Source organism: Marmota flaviventris, chromosome 3 (genome assembly GCF_047511675.1).
Source record: "Marmota flaviventris isolate mMarFla1 chromosome 3, mMarFla1.hap1, whole genome shotgun sequence".
NCBI classification, from domain to species: domain Eukaryota; kingdom Metazoa; phylum Chordata; class Mammalia; order Rodentia; family Sciuridae; genus Marmota; species Marmota flaviventris.
The window spans coordinates 82,718,533-82,745,183 of NC_092500.1; the positions used below are offsets into that span (position 1 = coordinate 82,718,533).

At 32.4% G+C, this 26,651-nt stretch overlaps 1 protein-coding gene across 2 annotated transcripts in view; it reads right to left on the reverse strand.

Annotated features, from left to right (window-relative positions):
- Positions 1 to 26,651, reverse strand: part of Ccdc91 (coiled-coil domain containing 91) — a 351,748-nt gene that overhangs the window by 208,476 nt on the left and 116,621 nt on the right. For both annotated transcript variants that reach the window (XM_027934258.3, XM_071610023.1), the window contains 3 exons: positions 25,643 to 25,803; positions 24,541 to 24,744; positions 23,433 to 23,537 (listed from right to left, as the gene is read on the reverse strand). In XM_027934258.3, coding sequence (XP_027790059.1) covers positions 23,433 to 23,537; positions 24,541 to 24,744; positions 25,643 to 25,803 — 470 coding nt within the window. The remainder of the gene's footprint in view (positions 1 to 23,432; positions 23,538 to 24,540; positions 24,745 to 25,642; positions 25,804 to 26,651) is intronic.

Sequence of the window (26,651 nt, forward strand, 5' to 3'; positions counted from 1 at the left end):
CATTAAGGACCAAATCTGGCTTCACTCTCTATTACTACTTTACTTTCAACATCCACACAGTTTATTTACTCATCGAGTACTTGTAAATTTCCTACTAAGCAGATGCTTTGATCCTGTCTGAATAAGGGCTAAGACAATTGCAGAAAAATGGTGAACTGTTTTCTAGGTCTGGGTAAAGAACTGTTGCATAGAGAGTAATCTCTCTAAAAATAGACTAATTTGTTATGACTATCATCACCATAATGTCCTGGGCTTAAAAATTGGGGAAGATTATATTTCAAGAACTGTGACATTTCCACAATGTTTTCAAAATGATTTTCCAAAAGGACTTGTGGCAAAAAGTACAACAGAATCACCATTTTCATAGAACACAATACTTTTGCTTCTCTTTTGTCCTGCAATTATAGCCCAACCTGACTTTTTTCCTCATATGAACCACTGTCAGAAGGACAGCTGTGTTGGCAGCAAATAGCCAGTCCACAGTATTCATCCTGGAGATTACTGACAACTCAAAAACCACAAGCAGGGAGTTAAGATAGTATTTAAACATGTCTTCGGGTTCAGAATGTAGTATTTAGCTTTAGTACACATCAGTTTCGATTTGACCAAGGTGAAATAAATGTGAGAGGAAATCTATGTTTGATCATCTTTGTCCTGGAATATTTCCTGATCTTTTTAATGAATTCATAAACTACTAGATTACAGTTTTAAAAGATCCTTTGACTTGGATATTTAATTGAAAATGCAAACATAAATTCTGATCTGTAAGTATACACTTTTCTTCCTCAAAGAATACAAAAGAGTGGGCCAACATTCATGTTATTATCCTTATTTGCAATACTTAATGATCTCTTCTCAAAAGGCTTCCTCCCATATCCGAGGGATTTTGATTTCATTTTTAGAAGGGGCAAAACTTTAAAGTATGTGAAATAATAGTAGCAAAGTACCTATAAGCCATTTAATTGCAACAAGCTCTGTAAGAGCAACCTTGGGACTGCAACACCTAGTATTGTGCCCACTGAGGCACTCTACTAAATGTATTAGCACCCATCTCAGTGTAGGCAAAATGTCCTTAATAATCTGATAATTTACATTATATACACTACTTTGTGGGGTAGTCACTAATTATTGATTTGGCTTCTATTTAAATAAAAAGTGTGCCAAATATATTCAACCCAAAGATAGAAAATCAAATACAATGCTTAAGTATATGCAAGAGAGTTTATGGCATATGGAAAAATAGTTTAGTTTATGGAATATATCTTTAGGTTTTAGATCTTCTATGTCCACATTTTATGCCAGAGATACAAAAGGAAAAATTCAGTGGGAATAAAATGCATGCCACAATACTATAAACAAGCACTCTAAAATGAATAAAATGAAAGAAAGTCAACCAAAGGACAAAGATTTTAAAATCCAATCCAAACACCTTACTTTAGTAATACTTTCATAAAAATTATTGGCCCTTGAAGTCCAACACTGAACTCAATCTTTTTTTTTTTTCATTAACAGTCAACTGATTCACATTTAAACTTGCTTTCTTCAGTATTATTTCAGGAAGACCTCTTTATTTTCCATTCAATACCATATGCAGAGTCCAGGTATGAAAAATGCACTTTTAGTTTTCAAAAGACAGATTTTATGATACTAGTGGGAAGTAAATGGATTACATTTTCCCCAAACACTATCATTTCTCATTTCTTTTCCACTGTCTGAAGCTCATCATTTGCCTGTACCTTTAGGTCACAAACTGATATTTTTTATGGTAAGCATCTATTCTCAATAAGATATTCTGTAGCTCAGTAGTCTAAAAGGGAGACTGACTGTGTTTATTCTTTGTTTAAGAAAAAGAAGGTTTACAAAATTGGCATCTGTTTATTTAGCTGATGAACTCCTTTACAAAAACAATAATTCCTGTTTCTCACTTGCATATGGAAAATGTGATGCCTCTCCTATAAAATAAACAGAACATCATTATGGATAGAAAAATAAAGTTTTATTCTCTCACTATGTCTTAAATTTACTGCTTTTAAGTACAAGCACTTTACCCAAATTCTAAGGCCTCATTACTGAAAATTCTAGGAAACTTTTATGTGACAATCACTAAGGAAGTGGAAAGCTTTGCTTTATAACTTACCATGTTTCCCTTCCTGTTTAGGAAAATTAGAAATCTGAGAATAAAACCTGCAGTTCAATTTTAACAATGCTTAAAAAGAAACCACATATATATTTATTTTTAATCTTGGTCTTAATATTCAATTCTATATGTATATTCATCATTGATTCTGATTTTTTTTTAGTTTGCACTTTCCTACTTTGATGTTTAAATCATAAAACATATCCAAAACTTTTGTGGAAACAAGTCACAAGAAAGTAAATGTAAAAAGTATAGGAAAAATATTCTGCTCACAGAAAACAAGTAACAACCAAAGTTACAAACATCTGTGGTGAATATTTGAGTGGAAATATAATTCAAATATCTTTCTCTAAACCACAATGTAAGGTAGATGGCAATATGTCTAAGTTTCATTTTCCTGTATTCTTTTGAGGAGTGGTTATGATCCCATAAAAGACACAGTAATTTAAAAGTAAAATTTCCATGTTGAAGTTAGCAGAATACCTCTATATCCTCAAGGATATATGTATGACACAAGGGTATCCACTAAAGTCGACTGAGGATAAAATCTGGATGATTTATCACCTCTCATATCTTTAAAAAAATCAGGTATGAACCTTCGTAGAATAAATATTTAAAACTATCTTAGAAAAAATTTTTAAATCATTCAAGTACTAAGTCTTCATAAATCTACAAAGGACATATAAGAAAATCTCAAATAGCCTAACAAACTTAATCTGGTTTGAAAACTAATTCTAGTTCGAGCTACAGCTTCATCTCACAATTTTAAGGGGATAATGCTGAAATTGTATGTTGCTTCTAGGAAAAATCTAAGCTTTGTGCCCACAATAGCACAAACTTAAAATGGGGGACCTGGAAGAAAAATATGAATTATCAAGGAAAGCCTTAGACCAAAGAGTTTTTGGAAATAAAAAGTATGCTCAGCCATTTCTGCATCAGTCTTCAAGAAATAAAAGAATTATTTTTACTAATCAGATATCACTCACAAAGAAAATATATGCTATCAAAAGATTACAGACATCCTGTTTGATACAATGTAGTCTATTATTTCTTATGCTACTTCTTACTGTGGCATACTCTTTAAACACAATTTGGTTATATCTAAACATTTTCTTAAAAATGTAAATAAAACATACTTTTATTAAAATAAAACAACATTACCTAATAAAAGTAAAAGTGACTAAGCCCTTCAGATCCCTGCCCTGCTTTTAATTGTTAGGTGATCTCATCTATTATACCTTCCCCTCACCCATTCTGCTCCAGCAACACTGGTCTTTTTATAGGTTTCTACTTTGGATCCATTTCACTAGCTATTCCTTATGACTCAAATCTTCTCCCTTTACCATCTTCAACTTTGTATTCAAAACTCACCTTAAATAAAATTCTGATCACTTCCAAATCCCCCCTCCACTGCCACAGTAATCACAATCCCTTACCTTGCACTAAATTCTTCATGATTTAGTTACTTTATACTTTATAATCAACCCATTTTATGTTTATTAAATACATTCTTTCTCATCCATAAAAAGTCATTGTTTGTTGTTATTGTTCTTCTTGCACTGATGTATTACAAGCATCCAAAATAGTGCCTTTCTCATTAGAAAGCACCTAATAAATATTTGTCAGATGAATGAATACATGAACAAACTCATTTCTTAACCATGTTGGTAGAAAAAAATACATCCAAACCCTTAATTAATCAAGTTACAAGAAAACCATGTTAAGATACTTGCAATTAATAATGCAATGTTGCCATCACTTTTTGTTTGTTTATACATATTCAATTACTTCTGTTACTCCATATATAATCCCTTTCACAAATAATACAAAACATTTTAGAGGAGCAATCTTACACAGAAATAATTAAATGCAACTGGTCCCGTAGCAACACAGGATACTATGAAAAATCATTATCTATTACTTTATAACAAACATTACAATTCTACCTAAGCATTTAAGTTTCTGAGTGCTCCATCATCATACTTCCAGAGGATATCCATTTGTTCATAAACTGACTATCTATTGGGCAAGTAATATTATTAAAAATGTGCTAAATACTGAGAATCTAATACCAAAAGAGAGATGGACATCATTTCAATTCCCATAGTTCCTACAGTCCAAATAAGGAGTTAGATATTAAACAAGTAATAAAAATAACATGAGCAAACATTTATATAGTGTTGTATGCCAGACATTGTTCTTGAACACTTAAGAGTATGAACTTATTTAATTCTAAATATAACCAAAGGGGAAGTGTTATTGGTGGTGATGGTTGTGGTTTTAATACCTTATAAGGCATTCTGAAAGACTTGCCATTAATCCTAAACAAAAGACAGAGCCATTGAAAAGTTTTAAGACACAGATGAAATGATCAGGTCTGAAGAATTATGCTGCCCCATGGTTGCAGTAAAGCAAAACTACAATGCAGTAATCCAAGTGAAAGGTGATTGCTCCCCAGGCTAGGGTAATTACATTGCTAAGGGAAAGAGTGCTAAGAATTTAAGAAAGACTTGAGATTCATAATGATTAAATGTAGGTAGAGATTATGTGTCCTCCTCTGACAGTCCTCTGAAATTATATAATAATTGCATTCTAAAGACTAAAGGAAAATTTTTATGATGCATACATTTATAAAAAATTTTCACAGATAAAATGTATAAATTAAGACTTAAAGAATTTCACAAACCCAAAAGCAAAGCCATTCTACACTCCTCCTTCTTCCTCATTCCCAACAGTTACTGAATTCCGTAAGTTTTCTACTTTATTACCTTGAAGATAATTTTCTCCCTCTTCTCCACCTTTATTTGCTATTTCCCCATTCCAATAAGATTCCATTATATGTCTCTTGGATCAATGAGTCAGGTCTAAAAAGGACCAAAAGTCAGGTTCTACTTAACTCTAACTCATCTCTCTCTCTCCAACTCATCCTCATCAACTCAAAATAATGTCTCGAATATGCAAGTATGTTCACTGTTACTCAACTGCTAACAATATCTTAACAGCTTCTAACAACCTTTTCAGAATCAGCTATAAAAAGCCTTCCTTTGGTATTCTCTGCTGACATACAAACTAGATACTCTCACTACTGAAACTCTAATACTAGCAGTTTTTCAACAGATCAACTATTTTATAACAGCCAGACTTTACCTATGACACTTCCTCTACAAGAAGCTCCCTTCCCACCTAACTGCTTGGCAAAGATCTGTTCATGCTTTAAGTCTAAATTCTAATGACTTCTCCTCCTTTGGCATCTTCCATACCATATATCTATGCCATTCTCCATTAGAAACCTCAGATTGCGTAGCAACTGCTTAAGCACATTTGTTCATTCATTAACCCTATATATATATATATATATATATATATATATATATATATATATATACACACACACACACATACATACATACATACATATATGAATCTTCATTGCCTGACACAGTTTCTGAGAGAGCATAGATGCTCAAGTTTGTCACACTGAATGTCAGCACAAAAATGATAAGAATTTCAGGTGCTCAAAGAACTTTTTACCCCACAGACTGAAAGCCAGGGCAGGATTACAGGAAATCTGATTTCTATATAAGGTATATGTTTATTATATGTGAAGCCAACAAAAAGCTCTTAAAAGTTTGAGAAACAAATTAACAAGTATCTAGGAATTATCAGAAGAAAACTGTGAAACTCAATTGACAGTTATTTAGAGATACTAAAACAATGGAGAAAAACCTTAATATTAAATAGAAAAACGAAACATATATAAATATTAGTGTCAATTTTACATCTCTAAATCTAAGAATAACCAAATTTCTATCAAAATGCCAAGAGGATTATTTTGTGAAAAAAAAAAAGATTAAGTGATTATTAAATCCAACTGAAAGATTAGAGGCAAGAAAAGGAAATATAGCTATATCAAATGCCTAAATAAGCAATAAAATAATAAAAAAACAATGTAGGTGGTATTGCTACATGAATCACAGTATGTGGTAAAGGCTCAAGCAAAATAAGGAGGGGGATTATTATACAGACATCTTAAGAGCAAGAAGCTACACATTTGGGGAAAGGAATCATGGAACCTAACTTCACTCAAACAATAGAAAATACAGATGTGCCAAAAGATAAATGCAAAACGACGGGAATAAAAAATACCTAAATATTTGTGAACCCAAAACTAATAAATAATAAATGAAAATACTTTCTTATATTCACTATAGTAAAAGGTATCATTAATATAAAAACCAAAAAAATCCTCTACTAAATGGAAAAGTGTAAACCATCCTAACGATTCAAGGTTTTCATAAATTGTTTAAAATAAGATAAAAACAAATTTTTTTGAAGAACAACAACACAAAAAAAGGACAGACACAGAAAATATAGAGAAGAAACAAAAGATCAACAACCATTTTATTATTAAGAAAATGTTAAATATTAAAGGACTGAAATGCTCAATGTAGGCAAGGATATGGTAAAACAAAAAGGCACTTTTATTCATTTGTTGGTGAAAGTATAAATTTGCATGATATTCTGGAGAAAAAAATCAACAGCACCTGTCTAAAAAGTTGTTATACATAACATGAAATTACGGGCATCTTTCATTTTTTAAGCTACAGATTTATGTATTTGAAATTCTGCTACACAAGAGTGCTAAGAAAATTAAGTGTGCCTTAAGGAAAAAGGGTAAAGGAGAAAAAAAGTTTTAAACCAGGAATTGAATCCAAGGACACTTGAACACTGAGCCACATCCCCAATCCTTTTTTATTTTAAGACAGGGTCTCTCTACTCCTTTGTAATTGCTAAGATTTGCCCTGTGACATAATATATGGTCTATTTTTGAGAAGGATCCATGTGCTGCTGAGAAGAAAGTGTATCCGCTTGATGTTCGGTGGTATATTCTGTATATATCAATTAAATCTAAGTTATTAATTGTATTATTGAGCTCTATAGTTTCTTTATTCAACTTTTGTTTGGAAGATCTGTCCAGTGGTGAGAGAGGTGGGTTAAAATCTCCCATAATTATTGTGTTGTGGTCTATTTGACTCTTGAACTTGAGAAGAGTTTATTTGATGAACATAGCTGCACACCTGGGAATCAACTTAACAAAAGAGGTGAAAGAGCTATACAATGAAAACTACAGAATCCTGAAGAAAGAAATAGAAGAAGACCTTACAAGATGGAAGGATTTACCTTGCTCATGGATTGGTAGAATTAATATTATTAAGATGGCCATACTACCAAAAGCACTTTACACATTCAGTGCAATACCCATCAAAATCCCAATGACATTCCTTGCAGAAATAGAAAAAGCAATCATGAAATTCATCTGGAAAAACAAGAGACTCAGAATAGCTAAAGTAATTCTAAGCAGGAAGAGTGAAATTGGTGGTATCGCGATTCCAGATTTTAAACTATACTATAGAGCAATAGTAACAAAAACAGTATGGTACTGGCACCAAAACAGGCTGGTAGACCAATGGTACAAAATAGAGGACACAGAGACAAATCCACAAAATTACAACTACCTTATATTAGACAAAGGTGCTAAAACCATGCAATGGAGAAAGGATAGCATCTTCAACAAATGGTGCTGGGAGAATTGGAAATCCATATGCAACAAAATGAAATTGAATCCCTTTCTCTCACCATGCACAAAAGTCAACTCAAAATGGATCAAGGAGCTAGGAATCAGACCAGAGACTCTGCGTCTAATAGAAGATAAAGTTGGTCCTAATCTTCATCACGTGGGGGCAGGCCCCAAATTTCTTAATAAGACACCTATAGCACAAGAGTTAAAACCAAGAATCAACAAATGGGACGAATTCAAACTAAAAAGTTTTCTCAGCAAGAGAAATAATATGTGAGGTGAATAGGGAGCCTACATCCTGGGAACAAATTTTTACCCCTCAAACATCAGATAGAGCTCTAATCTCTAGAGTATACAAAGAACTCAAAAAGTTAAACAACAAAAAAGCAAATAACCCAATCAACAAATGGGCCAAGGACTTGAACAGAAACTTCTCAGAAGAGGATATACAATCAATCAACAAATACATGAAAAAATGCTCACCATCTCTAGCAATCAGAGAAATGCAAATTAAAACTACTCTAAGATACCATCTCACTCCAATAAGAATGGCAGCCATTAAGAAGTCAAACAACAATAAGTGCTGGGGAGGATGGGGGGGGGGGGGGGAGGTACACTCACACATTGCTGGTGGAACTGCAAATTGGTGCAGCCAATTTGGAAAGCAGTATGGAGATTCCTTGAAAAGCTGGGAATGGAACCACCATTTGACCCAGCTATTCCCCTTCTTGGACTATACCCAAAAGACCTAAGAAGAGCATACTACAGGGACACAGCCACACCAATGTTTATAGCAGCACTATTCACAATAGCTAGAATGTGGAACCAACCTAGATGCCCTTCAATAGATGAATGGATTAAAAAAATGTGACATTTATACACAATGGAATATTACTCAGCACTAAAAAATAATAAAATCATGGCATTTGCAGGCAAATGGATGGCATTAGAGCAGATTATGCTAAGTGAAGTTAGCCAATCCCTAAAAAACAAATGCCAAATGTCTTCTCTGATATAAGGGGGGTGACTCAAAATGGGATAGGGAGGAAGAGCATGAGAAGAAGACTACCACTAAATAGGGAAGAAAGGTGGGAGGGAAAAAGAGGGAGAAAGGGAGTTGCACAGAAGATAGGAGGAGAACCTCATTGTTATACAGAATACATATATGATGTTGTAATGAGAAAAAGAAAAAAAAAGTGTGTCACATTAGATTGGATAGAGAGAAAGGATGGGCGAGGAGGGGAGGAGTAGGAAGGATAGGAAGGGCAGTAGAACAGAATAGACAATATGATTGATGTATGTACATTCCATGTATGTATTATATATCACAATTCATTCTACTGTCATGTATGACTAAAAAATAAATAAATAAATAAATAATTTTTTTAAAAAGACAGGGTCTCGCTAAGTTTCTTAGGGCCTCACTAAATTGCTGAGGCTGGCCTTAAACTTGCAATCCTCATGCCTCAGCCTCCTGAGTGGCTGGGATTCCAGGCATGCGCCACTGCGCCTGGCTATAAAAGAAAATTTAAAGAAGAAAAAAGGAAGTCAGAAGGTATTTTAGGCACATGTAAAATTTATACACACTAAAATCAAACTCTCTAAGCAGTCTATTACTTGAGAATAAAAACTATAACAAATAGCAGAGGCTTCCATAAACAATGGAGGAACAATATGAAGTGATAGAGTAAAAAAAGTTTCCTGAAACAAAGCAAAAGAGGAGGTCAATGGTTTTAAAAATGTTTGAGGTCCTAAAGCCTAGTAGTACTAGAGCTGCGGCTGCATCCATAAATTCCTAGACAGTAAAGGGCAGGTTAGTGTTTGCCAAGAAGACTGCCTTTTCAGCTGCTGCAGGATTCATGCTGCTCTTATGATTTTAGACACTGCTTTAACTCACAGAACTTACTTAGCAGCCAGTATGTAATTTTAGATGCAGATGGAGTGGGTAATACATTTGTATCTTTACTTTTCTTATTTAAAATGCTCTCACTCTGTATCTATAGCTAAAAGCAAATTCAATATTTTCTTAGAAGATGTTATATTAGCTTGAAAGAAAATAAACATTTCTAAGTCTTTTATCACAAAAACCTCCTCCAAAAACTATAGTCCCTTAGTAGTTTTATAATGTGAAAAGGTATTTTATTTGTTTAAAAACTGAATCCAACAAAGTTTTAACATAAAGATGCACGCTAAATAGATGATAAAATATACTACAGCTTTAAATAAAGAAAAACTATACTCAATCTTACATTATTGAGACTGCAAAAAAAAAAAAAAAAAGAAGAAGATCACTACAGACTGGGTTATCTACAAAAGAAATTTATTTTCTCACATTTTAGAGGCTAGAAATCCAACTGAAGCTGCAAGCATGGTCAGATTCTGATAAGGGCTCTCTTACTATCTTGCATGATGGTCTCTTTCTCCCTAAACCCTTTCTTGATAAGAGAGGGAAAGACAGAGCAAGCACTCAGTATTCCTGTTAAGGGCATTAATCCCACGATGACAGTGTCACTCTCATGATTTCATTCATATCTATTTCCCAAAGGCCCCATCTCCAAACACCATGTTATGGGGAATAGGTGTTCAACATGAATTGGGGGGGGGGGGGGTGCAGGGTGTATACAGTTCAATCCATAGTATTCTCCAAATCACACAATGAAATCGACTAACCACCTAACTAACATGTATTTTTTGTGTGCAGTAAATACTATTCCAGGATCTGAAATGCAATGGTTTCGTAAGACAGAAAATATGTTCCTCTTAGGAATGTTCATCATGGGATGAAGGGGAGATAGTCAAACAATAAATACATAAACAAGACATAAAACATAAAGTGGTCTCAAAATTTAGACCTAAATAACAAAGATAAAGTAGCAATGAATAAGCTAACAAGTACAAAATGCTCAAAAAAGCATTTATTCTTCATAATCATATTCCCAAAATGTGGTACCATTCTCTGCATTGTTAAGAGTTTTAGATGATAGATTTTGTCTACTCCTTTCAAAACCACAATATCCTTCTTCTCTCAGAATATATAAAGACACATGGCCTTCTCAAAAGTAAATACTCAAAGAAAAACTATAGTACTCTTCTAATCAAATCTTATCAACTCATAGCAAATATCCCCTAAATTACGCCTTTCCATATTAAACATTTATACCTGAGAAGAGTTCAAAATTCAAAAATCCTTCAAGTGAGTATAATGAAAACAGACCCAGGAGCCACATAACCCTATCCAAAATTTTCTTCTATTTCTAAGCCATGGATATTATTCTTTCTTGAACATTCTTTAGGGCTACTATAAATGCAAATGCACCTCCCTCCACTGTCTAGCTGAAAAACAAAGGCTCTTGACCTATCTACTAAATAAAGTATATGGATTTTACGAGACTTAGCTTAAAACTAGTCTTTTCATTTATTGCTGAGGTCTGTGGCTTTGTTCTAGCATGGCTGAGGTCAGAATCTGCCCTCAGATAAGTATGGAAATATAGTAAATAACATCCCTTGAGATTGTAAACTAGGGAATTCAAAAATAACAGGTTTGCCATACCATTGGATGAGAATGAGACTTAGCCACATTTTAAAGCCATGTTTTCCTATTTTGTGGCAATGCCATTATGCATGATAAAAACAAATCTATCACACTAAGCACTTATAAAAAGCATTTACTAAGTATGCAAAAAATTTGATCACTCTGAGAATAATCCTTGAAAGATTTACAATCCAAATGAAAACACAATATGTACACCCCTCAAGTAATAAGTGTACATGCTGAGAGCCACAGCCAGTCTGAATGGCCCCTGGCATTTTGCCAGAAGTAATGGTTGAGAGGTGAGCCATTAAGATGATGATATTAAGTTAAGCTGTCTATAATTACTGTGACTGGATGATGCTGGATTGAAATAGGCTGTATATTCAGTTGTATATAGACCCCTGCTGTCCGCCTTGGGCACCCACTACTTTGGAGTTCTTGTGGGGATTCCTGGGGAGTTTGCATTGGTTCCAGGGGAGGGAGTTCCAGTTGGTGTGTGGTGTTCCAAATGGGTGGCATTAGTGTGAGTTCCAAATAAAGTTTCCTAACAGCAGTGGTCTATATACAATTAAATACACAGCCTATTTCAATCCAGCATCATCCAGTCACAGCAATTATAGACAGCTTAACTTAATAACACCATCTTAATGGCTCCCCTCTCAACCATTAATTCTGGCAAAATGCCAGGGGCCATTGGCTGTGGCTCTCAGCATGTACACACAAAATAACCTAATATCTTATGAAATGGTTATTAACATTAGAATCGTAGTTTACCAAATTATACATTATGGAAAAGACAACTTTGAGTTATATAAATTTAAAAATCAAGTAAAAGATCAATGTCAGAATAAGTATAATTACAATTGTATTTCTGCAATGTGTTCATATATCTGCAATTATATTAGCATAGATCACACAAAGTCATATACTAATTTTTCAAGAAAATGTTTATTAAAATTTAGCATTTACCCCTGAATCATAATTAAAAATGAGTAAAATCTTTTAGATTAAGTGAATATACAGAAGTAATGCATGTTTGCTGCAGAGATTTTATGAAGAGTCCTAATATGACAACTTAGATAACCTAAATTTAAGGTAGGTTTAATGTATTTTTTTGGGGGGGGTACTTTTTTTTTTATCTGTAGAACATCTCTTTAATGAGCCTAATATTTTGAAATGATGGAGCTATTTTTATTTATTTATTGTTCTAATTAGTGATATATAACAGTAGAGTGCATTTTGAAACATACATAAATGAAGTATAACTTCCCATTCTTCTGGTTGTACATGATGTAGTTACACCAGTCGCATAATCACATATGCATATGCACATGGAGTAATAATATCCCATTCATTCTACTCTTATTCCGAATCCCATACCCTCTGCCCTCTCTTCACTCCCCTTTGTCTAATCCAGAGAATCTCTATTCTTCCCTAGCCCCAAACCCATTGTGAAGTAGCATCTGCATATCAGAGACAATATCTAGTCTTTGGTTCTTTGGGATTGGCTTATTTCTCTTAGCATGATATTCTCCAACTCTATTAAATGATGAAATTATTTTTAAATTTAAAAACAGAGAAAACAAATTGGTTTTCTATGTACTAAAATATTTAAAGTTTCTTTGCTTAAACCCAGCAAAACTTTGGGTTTTCTTCGTAAAACATTTTAAAGGTCTAACTAAACTATATACGATTCTTAACATATTGAAAATATTTGGGATAAAAAAATCTCATTAACCAAATATAAAATGCATATTTTAACATGTTTTTAGATTTTAAAATAAGGATTTCTTTTTATTTGTTGTTCTTAGTTATATGTAACAATAGAATCAATTTTGATATATTTATACAAGCATGGGATATATCTTATTCTAATTAGGATCCCAGTCTTGTGGGTATACACAAAATTGAGATTCACTGTGGTGTATATACTTAGAAAGTTACATCGGATCCATTTCCTATTCCTATACTTCTCCCTGCCTTTCATTCTCTTTTGTCTAATCTGCTGAACTTCTATTTCCACACCCCCATTTTGTGGATTAGCATCCACATATCAGAGGGAACACATTAAAACTTTCATTTTTAAGAACAGGTCTCATGTTGTATTTTCAATACCCCTGAACCTTTATTAAGTTGATGAGCCTAATGCTTTTAAATGATTGAACTATTTTTAAATTTAAAAACAGAAAAATAACTCAAAATCTATATCATCTTGAATTAGAGGAAGTATTAACATACACTTTAAATACTAATATTAATCTATAAATTTTGGGAACACGGTTTTCCCAAAGGCTTCAAAACACTTCAAAATACCAATTTAGTTTCAATAAATAAAGTAAAAACTTGATTTTCTGAATTACTAGAACAGGGATAAGAAGATGCCATACTGGGCTTCAAAGTGTAAAATAGCATAAAATTTTCAAAAACCTCCTATATTTCAATTCTTAAAAATCCCCTCAACCCTGGACACTATTTTTAGAACAAAGGTCAATCTTCTCATTACTACTATTATTCAGTAACAAATAATCAAAATTTTAAAGTTGGTATTTTCCCCCATTAGTAGAAAAATACTAAAATAATTTCTTTTGATTGCTTTAAAAACATTCGTTTTGGTTATTAAACTGGGTGCAAGAGTGCTTTCTTAAATTTTTTTTTCCCCCTCAGCACTGAGGATCAAACTCAGGTCCTACACGTTAGGCAAGTGTCCTACCACTAAGCTACAGTCCCAACCAACAATTTCTTCATTGTTTAAATTGTTATCAATTTAGCTATATTTTTTTATAAACAAAAGTTAAAGAAAGCTATTTCATTTTGTAAAAATAAAATACTAATTTTTTTAGTATTTTAGTATTTTATTTTTTAGTATTTTAGTATTTTATTTCTTAAAATGATCTTTAAAAAAAAAGTTGCTAACCTCTTCGTTATTGTTGGGAAAACATATAACGGCAGCAGCACCCCAGAGAAAAACCCCAGCATGGTGACTAACGACCCCCTTTCTCCTCTTTGTTTCTTTCACTGGAGTGAAAAGTTCCAGCCAGCGCCAACATTCAAACCCTGCTGGTGGGAAGCCTTAGCCCCAATTAGAATTAACTTCTTGGGCTCCAGAACTGACATATAGAAGAGCTTGCCAATAAACAGGCGACCTGTTATCTACCTCAGCCCTGTGACCTCTCCTTAGACCTATATAAACACACAGCCTTTTGTAATAAAGTGGAAACCTCTTTGGTGATCTGTGTCCTGTGGTGCGGCGTTTTTCTAGTCTTACAGTTATAAACACTGTGAAGTAGTTAAAAGTATAAAACTGACGTGTTTGTTTTGAAATTTAATATTTGGAGGAGAATGGCTTAAGGTTGTTATTGTAAATGTGTAGTGATCTGCACCTGCAAATACAGATACAAAGGTACAACAATAGTTGAACCCTATAGTTGCATTTGTAAATACTGCCTCCCCCAACAAATAAACAAAACTCCAGTTTACTCTCTTCTTTAAAAAGAACAAGGAAAGAGAGCCTACATCTTAGGAGCAAATCTTTACCCCTCACACATCAGATAGAGCACTAATATCTAGAGTATATAAAGAACTCAAAAAGCTAAGTACCAAAAAAACAAATAACCCAATCAATAAATGGGCTAAGGACCTGAAGAGACATTTCTCAGATGATGATATACAATCAATCAACAAATACATGAAAAAAATGTTCATCATCTCTAGCAATTAGAGAATGCAAATCAAAACTACTCTAAGATTTCATCTCACTCCATTCAGAATGGCAGTTATTATGCATACAAACAATAATAAGTTGTTGGTGAGGATGTGGGGGAAAAGGTAAACTCAATACACTGCTGGTGGGACTGCAAATTGGTGCAGCCAATATGGAAAGCAGTATGGAGATTTCTTGGGAATGGAACCACCATTTGACCCAGCTATCCCTCTCCTAAGTCTAGACCCAAAGTACTTAAAAACAGCATACTACAGGGACACAGCCACATCAATGTTTATAGAGCACAATTCACAATATCTAAACTGTGGAACCAACTTAGATGCCCTTCAGTAAATGAATGGTAAAAAAGATGTGGCATATATACACAATGAAATATTACTCAGCAATAAAAGAGAATAAAATCATGGTATTTGCAGGTAAATGGATGAAGTTAGAGAAGATAATGCTAAGTGAAGTTAGCCAACCCCAAAAAACACAATGCTGAATGTTTTCTTTGATATAAGGAGGCTGATTCATTGTGGAATAGGCAGCGGGATCATGGGAGGAATAGACAGTTATGACACAAATTGGTGTGAATATACTGTGTATACAACCAGAGATATAAAAAAATGTGCTCTATATGTGTAATAAGAATTGTAATGCATTTTGCTGTCATATATAAATAAAAAATAAATTTTTTAAAAAGTACAATGAAGCTGAAATTTAGTGACTCTCAGATAAATATGATTAACTTGCTACAAAATTTAAGGTAAAAACAAAGAATAAAGAACTTTTCCCCAAGAAGGTTTTTTCCTCCAAACAACTCTATTTTGACAGTTCAAACAGACCAGTGCCAAACCATAGCATATAAGAATGAATAAAACATGGTCTTTCCTTCAAATTTTACTAAGGCAAGATTAAGACTTCTAATTTCCTGCAATCTTCTACTAATTCCATGAAGAAAAGTAAATATTCATACATATTTAACCCTTATCACCATGGATAATTCCTTTTAATATTAATTAATAGTGAGAGAATACTAACAATATGGTAGTATTCAGATCTCAGAAAATCCCATCACAAAACCACAGAACATGTTAAAGAAAAGTACAGTAAAATCAAAAACTCATATTCAGTATCTGTCCCAAAAATAGATGCCACAGTGTCCCTGTAAATGTCAAAGCATGAACAGGTAAAGACAAACTATCAATAGTCCTAATATCTGTACACAGAATCTTGATAGAAGGTAAGATAAAAAGATATTATATAAATGTAAAAACTCCAAAATAACTAACAGATATTCAATGGCATGGTCAGTCTAGTAATGTAAGGACAGTTGCTGAAATTGAGAATGGATTGTACACTGCAACTGGGGGTATGTACAAGTGGTCCTCAGTAAGATATCAATGGCCCTGGAAACACTAGGCTGAAGAAACTGTAAATACTCTCAAGATAAAGATCCAGGATAGCTGGGAATAGAACCCAAATTGACCAAGACTAATATCTGTCAATTAATAGGGAAGAATAAGAGGATCAAGATAAAAGTGGAAAGAGGGAAGAGTCAGAAAAAAACAGCTAAAAATATTGTCACATATTTTCTTTAATCTGACAAAAAAACAAAGATGAGAACATGTCACATTATTATTGCTGTATGTATATAGGTGACTGAATGACCAATGTGATTCTGCAACCTGTACAATCAGAAAAATGAGAAATTATACCCCATTTGATTCAAATGTATGAATTGTCAAGATCATTGTACTGTCATGTGTAACTAATAAAAAAAAGAAAAAAATAATGAAGAAACAAACTCTTCATTCATTCCTCTACTTCAAAAATATGAAAACTAATGTCACATAAAAAGAAATAACAGAAAAATATTACTGAAATCCCATACAATGCTATTATTAAAAAAAGAAAAAATAAAATGACAGTCTTACAGAAGATGAAAACAGAATAAAATTCATACTAGAAAAACTAAAACTTAACTTTTATATTTCAGAGTGAGCTAGAAGGTATTAGGAAATAATAAAACAAGTTAAAGAACAACATAAATCAGAATTAGAAAAACTCAGACATACTGTGAGAATTCAAAAAAAAATCAGAGATTTCGGAAATAATTATTAAATTAAAATTACCCCAGAAATGGAATAAGAGAAGCAGCTTTACAGATTTAAAAAAAATGAAGATAAAAAATTTCAAGAGTAAAAACAAAATGTAGAAAAGAAAAGGGCTATCCAACACACAAATAGGTGTTGACGTAAAGGAAAAAGCCACAATTACAGAACAAAACAAATTTTAAGTTCATAACTTAATAAAAATCTTCAAATTAAAAAAGGAATTGAAATTATATATAATAAAACATCACACTGTGAAACTAAGTTAATCACCTCAGAATGACCAAAACCATGACATATGCTGGTATAATTACTGAACTTTAAAGAACAACAACAACAAAAAAAAAAAACTGGAAAAAAACAATTAAATAGATGTTTGACTTTGACAATAATGCTTTATGATGAAATAAAATAGTAGTGATATATTTCAGGTACCAGTGGAAAGAAAAAATAATAAGGAATCACTATATGATCAACTCGGGGCAAGCCTCCAAAAACAATTCTTAAGCAAAAAATGAAGTTTATTTCCTACCATCTGTATAGGAAAGCAGGGAGGGAATGTAAGTATATCCCACTCAATAGGAGGATAAAAATAAACCTGTTGAAAGAAACAGGAACAAAGTAAATGAACCTGGTTTGTCTAGGTAAATTTTGTCAGGTAATGAACCATAAGATAAGGAGTTGGCTTTTTGCTACATACTTTATTTATTATATGTAATTTTTTTTTCAAATTTGAAACACATTATTTAACTGGTATGAGGTAGCAGTTGAGCATTTCTTAAAGTTTTCCCAGAGATTATAATGTGAAACAAGATTGTGAACCATTGTTTTAAGATGAAAAGGAAGTCAAATCATTGAAGCAAAACAAATGAAATAAATTAGTGAAAACTACTACATAAAGCAATGCTTTAAAATTTGTTACTTTAACCTGAAAATCTCATTCTTAAAAGTGTACCAACATAAGAAGTAAAATACCCTCAAAATATTACTCTTGTTAGATAAATAATTCTTTCAGTTTACTTTTTAAATTTATTTTTATTATTGTTTGTAGGGGGTACTGGGGATCAAACTCGGGGGCACTGAACTACTGAACCACATCACCAGCCCTATTTTGTATTTTATTTAGAGATAGGGTCCCATTGAGGTGCTTAGCACCTTACTTTTGCTGAGGCTGGCTTTGAACTGGAGATCCTCCTGTCTCAGCCTCCTGAGCCTCTGGGATTACAGACATGTGCCACAGCGCCTGGCTCCGTTTATTTTTAATAAACTTTTCTAGCCTAAGCAGCATGTTGTTTTTCAATTAATTAATAAAAATGCTTATTACAACAATGATTATTGGTCTATTACATTATGACAAAGAGGTCTTCCCAGTCTCAGTATTTACTGTGAATTTAATAATTCAATCATTCAAAAAGCTTTGAAATGTAGAAAAAAAAGGACTATCCAACACACAAATATGATGATTCTTATGATGATTCTCCCCTCATAACACTCGCTCTTTGTAAGGGCTGTGTAGAAAATGTATTGCTAAACAACTGAAATTTATACATACCCCAATATTTAATACAAGCTAAAATACAGTAGAAATAGAAAGACATCTACAATCAATCAAAACATAAAATCCTTATTTTCTTTTCATTTTTATTCTCCTCATCAGAGTATTGATCATGAAAAAAAAAGCAAATGAGCAGGTGAATTAATGTGATGTTTTCAAGCTATACTTAATGTGCATTTCCTTCAACATTCTCCACTCCTACATAAGAACACAAACTACGAATGTTCAGGTTTATCTATGCAGAGCTCCTCAATTCCCCACATGCCATGTCATTAAGCTAAATGTTCAGGGTTATCAAGCCACCAATCTCTTCTACCCTTAACTAAACAACATAAAGCAAAATAACTACAGCAACCTCTGGTAAAAGGCCAAAATGTCCAACACTTGACTAATACTCATTTTAAAACAGTACATAAAATATCAGAAAAAATATCTACTAATATTTAAGTAATATAATCTGAAATTGGCAACAGAATATACATAACCTAAAGCTGTATGAATCCATTGATTAGGTAAATTTAAGATTTTCCAAAACACTTAATTTTCATATAATAGTATGTGGGTTACTTTTTTTAAAATTAAATTTTCAAATAAAATAATTCAGCTACTATAACTAGGAAGCATTCCAATAGAAAATGAAATTGTAACACATAGGCACAGTCTAAAAAGCATATAGGAAGAATTTCTCAAGGTCGCCATAGCTACCAATACTGACAATTATCAGAGATGATAATTTAAATACCAGCTATGTCTGTTAATTAAAATTTTTAATTTGGCAGAACTATAACATGTGTTGCCAAGTTTCCTTAGTGCTTATCTAAAGTACTGGCCCACTTGTTATGGGAGTCTCAGAGAGAAGACAGAAGAGACTGAAATCCAAATTATTCAAAGATGAGGAATTCTCTATTCAAGTCTTATGAAAGTCCTTAAAATAGCTATCTCTGACAAATGCAATGTGACTCACTTTTCTTCCTCCTGTTAAGCTACACACCCTGGACAGACAGGAAAAAGGGTGGGAGTACACACCCCCATTGTAATCTGTAGTATTCACAGCATCCATTATTTCCTTCTGTTACAGTGTATTCACACACCTCTCCACCTATCCTGGTAATTTAGACCATATCACATAAAATAACAAAATTCTCTACCATAGTTAATGTTGATTTTTTTTTAAAAAAAGTTTGTTTTAAGATTTTACAAACATTTGGGCTGAGGTTGTGTCTCTGTGGTAGAGCACTTACCTAGCATGGGCGAGGCCCTGGGTTTGCTCCTCAGCACCACATATAAATAAATGAGTAAAATAAAGGTATTGTGTCCAACTAAAACTAAAAAATAAATATTTTTTAAATATTTTACAAATATTTCATTTATAAATTATTCTTCTTCCGGTTAGATTAAAATCTTGGCAAAAGCATATCCAACACTGGCCTAAAATGAAGGGTACATTCCTCAATTGAAAATTCAAAGCTTAATATTCTGAAATCAAAGGTGCAGGGTGGATCTCCTAAAGATCAAGGGAGATCAGTAGAGAAAAGGAAACAAGGGGTGGAAGGTATGGAAGAAGCGGAGAAATACTGAAAAGTGATACTGGCCAAATTATATTGTTATATTGTATCCTGTATGAATATGTAACAACAAATCCTGCCATTATGTACAACTCTAATGCACCAATGAAAAATGCAGAAAAAAATATTCTGAAATCAGGTAAAAATGCTTGAGATTTCATGGTACAAATAGGTATGAATTTTGCTTCCTTTTTTTGTATTGTCCACATTTTCCAGGATAAATATTTTTTATAAATGCATATACATATTAATCCTTCTTCTCAGTAAATTTAATCTAGTATTTTCAGTATATATTATTATATTTCTAAATGTTTTGCTTCACTTAGGATACCACAGAGATTCAAGGACCACTCTATTATTATACCTATCATTATAAATAACAAAAAAGAAAAATTTCTACTTCATTAGTGAATAGTTTGTTAATGTCCATGAATATTTAGAAGACCTATAAGTTAGGTACCTTAATATAAAAAATATGGAGTACCGTATTTTATTGAAAATATGTAAAAATATATTGACGTTCAAAAATTTAACAAATAAATGGTACACTATAACTCTCAGAATGTGAGTGTATACACACACACATACACACACAAACATCCACTGTTTAACAACTCATTTTTCTACTACTTCATCCTACTTGTACTGAACATATTACAGCCTCCCTTGACATTCACAAATTTAATCACATGTACTATTCCTAAGAGATTATTAGGCAGACCAGGCATAGTGGCATACACCTGTAATCCCAACTACTCAGGAGGCTGAAACAGGAGGATTACAAATTTGAGTCCAGCCTCAGCAACTTAGTAAGACCCTGTTCTCAAAATAAAAAATAAAAATAGCTGGGGATGTAGCTCAGTGGTTAAGCCCTTCTGGGTTCAACCCCTGGTAATCCAGTCTCCCAAAGAAAAGAGATTATTAGGAAGAACAAGCTTGGTACCCGTTTGAAAAATGCCTATATCCCCAGCAAGAAATGAATTACAGAAAGGCCAATGATTAAGTCTATGATTTTCTGAATTCTTACTGCATCAGGACTTTAGGGTATATTTAAATATTTTGTTGTTGAAAATATACCTCTAGAATATCTAGCATATCCAGAATATATATGCACAAACTTGACAAATATAAAGCAGACATACAGTAAAGAAAGAGGGTATAAGAATGTTGAGCATGAACCCATGGTCTTATTTTATGTAACATGGTCAAGGAAAGCCTCCATAAGAAGGTAGCATTTGAATAGGTAAATAAGGAATATAGGGTTCAGTGAGAGCTATTAAAAGTATTTTTAAATTAATATGGGATTCATAAATATAAATTAAACATATAACTAAGATTTATTCTACTTATTTGTGAATAAATAAATCTTTACATTAAGACTTATTCAAAATGCATTTGAAGAGCTGATATCCCCAAAGGAAACTTAACCATGGAGAACTAACAGTACAAGAATAGAGATAAAACTGGTTAATATCCTACAGAGCAATAAACTATATTCTTTGAAATTATCATTTCTAAAGTACAGAAATTATTTTTCTTTTGGGAAAAAAATATACAAATTAATATGTGATGTCACCTTCAATCAATAATAAACAGTTAAATAAAGAACATTATTCTATGTGGTCCTGGAGTAGGCTTATTAAACAATGTTCTATTGGTCATTAAAACATATACACTGCTCATCCTTATTTCCAATTTTTGCATTTTTTAAGAAAGCTATGAATATATATGAAAGAAGAACATTCCAGACAGAGAAAATATGAGTGAATCATGAACCATACCTTTACTACAAAGAAGAAATGCCCTTCCCACTCATGTATTCATTCAGCTGAACTTTATTTTGAAGTTTGGCATAATAAGTGGCTGGGGAGATAAACTAAAGGAGCCAGAGAAGCTGAAAGATTTACATTGGAAAGCAAATAGGAATAAAGGTTGAGATCTGGTCTGATTTACATTTAAAACCCTATCTGCTGAAATAAACACTCTTCTCAGGAGAAGACCCAGAACTGGAAATTTGAAGGCCATGCACGTATTAAAATTATTCAGGAAAATAAATAACTAAATGCATAGTTTGTCACATGTAAAAACTGATATGGAGTAAAATAAAACAGAATATGGTAAGGTTGGTGGAGGGGTTGCTAGCATTATTTGGAAAGGCCTTCTGATAAGATAATATTTGAAGGGAAGAATGTTAAAAACAACAACAACAAAAACTATGCATGGATCTGAAGGAAAGACACTCCAAACACTGGGATAAAACAAAATGACTGAGAACAGGATAGGAAAAAGGGATCAAAGAATGTAAGGGCTTTTAATATAGTTAAAAAGAACTTGGCTTTTAATGTAGTTGAGGATGAGTAGCCACTGAAGTAAAACAACATGATCTAAGTGTTCAACCAATCACAGGGGCTATAATTTGGGAAACGGAAGGCAAAACAAAAAGATTTGTTATATGATACTTTAGTATTCCAAGGAAGAAATAATGGTAGCACAGAATAGGAGCAGTGAACCCGAGAATAAAGAAATCAGAATATTTTGAAGGTAGGATCAACACATTTTGCTAACAGGCTGACAGAGAATAAATTATATATATGTATATATGTATATATATGTACATATATACACACTCTCCTATATGTGTTAATGTATGTATGTATGTATGTGTGTGTGTGTATATATATATATATATATATATATATATATATACACACACACACACACACACACATATATTTTATATATTATAAATGTGGGTTTTAGCCTTATCAATTAGAAAGATGAAGTTGCCATTTACTAGAATGGGAAAAACTACAGAAGAAACAAATTTATTAATAAAAAATTTGAGAAAGAAGAGACAATTACTACAATTTATAAAAATGTTAAATATCCTTTTTAGATTTATAGGATTCTAAACTCTTCATGTAATTAGAATACTCAGTTGCCAAAGTGTTACCTACTAGAAACAGAATACTTTTCACCAAATTGTCTGACCTCAAACTACTAATCCTTAATGTTTCTCACAGATTACACTTTCTAAAATGGCCATCTTCACTGATTTCATCCATACTGATTAATGTTTTATCATTTATTCAAGCCAAGTATAAGATTACTCATTCATAAGACATTTACCAAGCAATTTTTGAAATTACATGCATACTTCATCAAAAGGGCTACATTTTAAACTTTAAGTCCACTAGCATACTTCATCAAAAGGGCTACATTTTAAACTTTAAGTCCACTAGGCTTACCTGAAGTTCTTTGTATCTATCTTGAAAAGAAATGGCCTCTTGCTCTTTTTCTTTTAGGAAACCTTTTTCTAACACACTATGCTTTTCCATTAATGATTCAACATCCTAAGAGAGAAAAAAAAATAACAAACTTTGTAATGTTAATGAACACAGAAAATAGCTGTCAAGGAAAGAATCCATAGGAAGTACGGTTTAAAATCTAATAATATTATAAATTATATCTTTCATTCTAATTTCTACCAAACACTAGAATTACTCTAAAAAATGAAGAGAACATCTCAAGTAATTCCAATTGACAAAACCAATCTCTTATACAAACTTTCTACAAATTTGTCAAGATATTTATATTGTAGGAAAAAGAGATAAGAACATAAATAATTTATGAAAATTATTATACATCTAAATATTCTTGTCAAATATCCCAATGATGCCTGAACTCTCATAAGGAGAAGTTAATGTTATAAAACTTGAAATCTGCATAAGATATATAATACTGCCTGCTTCCAAAGTAAATTAAACTAAATCAGAAAGAAAGTATTAGCTGGGTGGGGAACCCTAGTCAAATTGTTCGTATCTTTAAAAATTCATATATAGTCAATTTGAATGATTATATATGAATATATGAAAACAAAACATTGTTTTCAGGAACCCCTGCTCACATCAAAATCTGAGGATACTCAAGTCTTTTATATGAACTAACATAGTATTTGCATATAACACTATGCACATCCTCCCATGTATTTTAAATCATCTGTAGATTATGTAATATAATGTAAATACACTGTAAATAGATATATTGTATTGTGTATGAAAAGCTAACAAAACAAAAATGATCTGTATGTGTTTGGTACATGGATTTTTTTTCCCTAATAGTTTTGATGTGTGGTTGAATCTAGATATGGAACCCATGGATATGACAAGCTAACCACTTTTAAGATTCCTTATCAAAGGTTTTTCCAATTGATAGGCTGATATGACTGATTTAAACCACAATTCAAGAGAAGACAATATCCTCTTCCTCTGGTGAGTTTTTAATTATAATTTTGGATTACATCGAATTTTCTTTAAGTTCACACAATCCAACTTTTACTTTTTAAGCAAGTATTACCTTTTTAATTCTTAGTTTTTCTTCTTCAGAGGCTTTGAGTTTAATCTCCAGGCTTGAAATTTTTTGCTGAAGCTGTATGTTTGATACATGGGTTCCAGAATCCTCAGACTCATCCACAGTAGCAATTGTTCCATTACTTGCCTCATCAGTTAAGCCCAATGGAAAAAGTGGGATATCCAGATGAGTGTGCGTTGTTTGCTGAATCTAAACCATATTAGACACAGACACAGACACATATACACAGAAGAAAGAAAGAAGAAAAGAAAGTTCACACTATTTCAATAATTAAAATATCCAAAGAGCATCAGAAACCCCATATGGAAAGTAAATTGAAGCAAAGGTTCCAAAATGATTTCCCACCTGAAATAAATCTACAGAAGACCTCAAACTGTTCCAACAACATAACCCTGGCACTAAGAATCAAAATTTCCTGTTAACTTCAAAGCCTAAAGTACTTCTTATTTTGATAATAATGCATTAAAAAATTCTTAATGCTTTTTCTTATGTTTGAAAATGTACAATTAAGTGTAGATACATCTGATACTTACCAGTTCTTAATTCTATGCATGTAGAATTTGTTTTCATTTTAAATTGTAAATTAGAATTTGAAATTCATCAGTCATCTCTATTTGATCAGCACTTTTTAGTAAAGTTAATAGGTTACTTAAAATTGTGAATTATACTTCAGAAATCTAATTTCAGTATACAGCACAATATTTGGTTCAACAAATATCTGAATACATGGACTATGACGGCTACCTCTTTAGTTTATATCCTAAAATTAACATAGATGCTCTAATGCACGAAAACATGTTAAAATTCCCTTAAAATAGAAATAACTATATTTTTGTAATTATTTTCCATTGTAAAGTTCAAGATTTAAAATACAAAGCTAATTCCACTTGAATAAATAACTAAGGCTACCCAAATGTTTTTTAATTGTGCCAAAAATATCATAATTACCTTGTTTTTAAACTCTAAGTATTGCAGAAATATTTCTGTTAGAAAAACTAAATTGAAACAGAAATCATAAAAGAATCAAGTAAACCAGTATGTACTTTTTAGGTATACAAATCTTCTGTTAAAATATACTTGTCTTTACCTGTGCTTTAGGAATTGTTTGATTCATAATAGTATTGTCTGCATGTACATTCTCTGGTGATGAAATGATGGCATCAGAAGAGAGGCATCCAAGTGAAGGAGGCGAGTGGTCATGGTCCAAAACAATCTCAGGAGAAGCTGGTGAAAGATGGACTCCAGATACTAAAGAACAACAACAACAAAGAATAAGATATTAAAGAAAAAACAGAGAGAGGACAGGTTGAAAGGAAGAAAGACAGAACACAGAAAAGGAAAAGGGTAAGGGAAGTAAAAGCAATGAGATTAAAAATGAGGATTTTATGACGATTATTCATGGATCAATACTGAAATCTAAAACTAGTGTTTCTAAACTTAACATAATATTTCCATATAAGACTCAAATGTGTAAGGTCTTAGTGCTTATATACTAACTTCCATAACACATGCATTTGCAACTCAAAGGGGATGGACGAACACACACACACACACACACACAATTCTTTTAGTTCAGAAAAGTCCATTTATTTGGGTAGGAAAAAAGCACTGGAGGGCCTACAAGTGCTACATACAGGAACTGGGCACGGTGGAGACATCAGTGAGAAAGACAGATGCACTTATATACTCAATGATCTTATGAACAGTAGGAGGTCAATCAACTAAGTAAACATTAATTAGTATACAATGTATAAAGAAGAAGAACAATTACTGTGAATTAAGGAGTCCAACTGTCTCCATATTAAGTTCTTCTTTTGTAACAAACAAAACTTTTTTTCCTGTTAAAGTCAATTATAGATTATTGGATTATTTCTACAGAAATATAATGTTGAAATACAGTTTTACAATTAGTTTCACAACAAACCATCACTACATTGTGACTAGGATCCTAATAAAAAAGTCATAAAAGAGGGAGTACTTCCAAATTCATTCTATGAGGCCAATATCAGCCTGATTCCCAAACCAGATAAAGACACCTCAAAGAAAGAAAACTACAGACCAATATCCCTAATGAATTTAGATGTAAAAATCCTCAA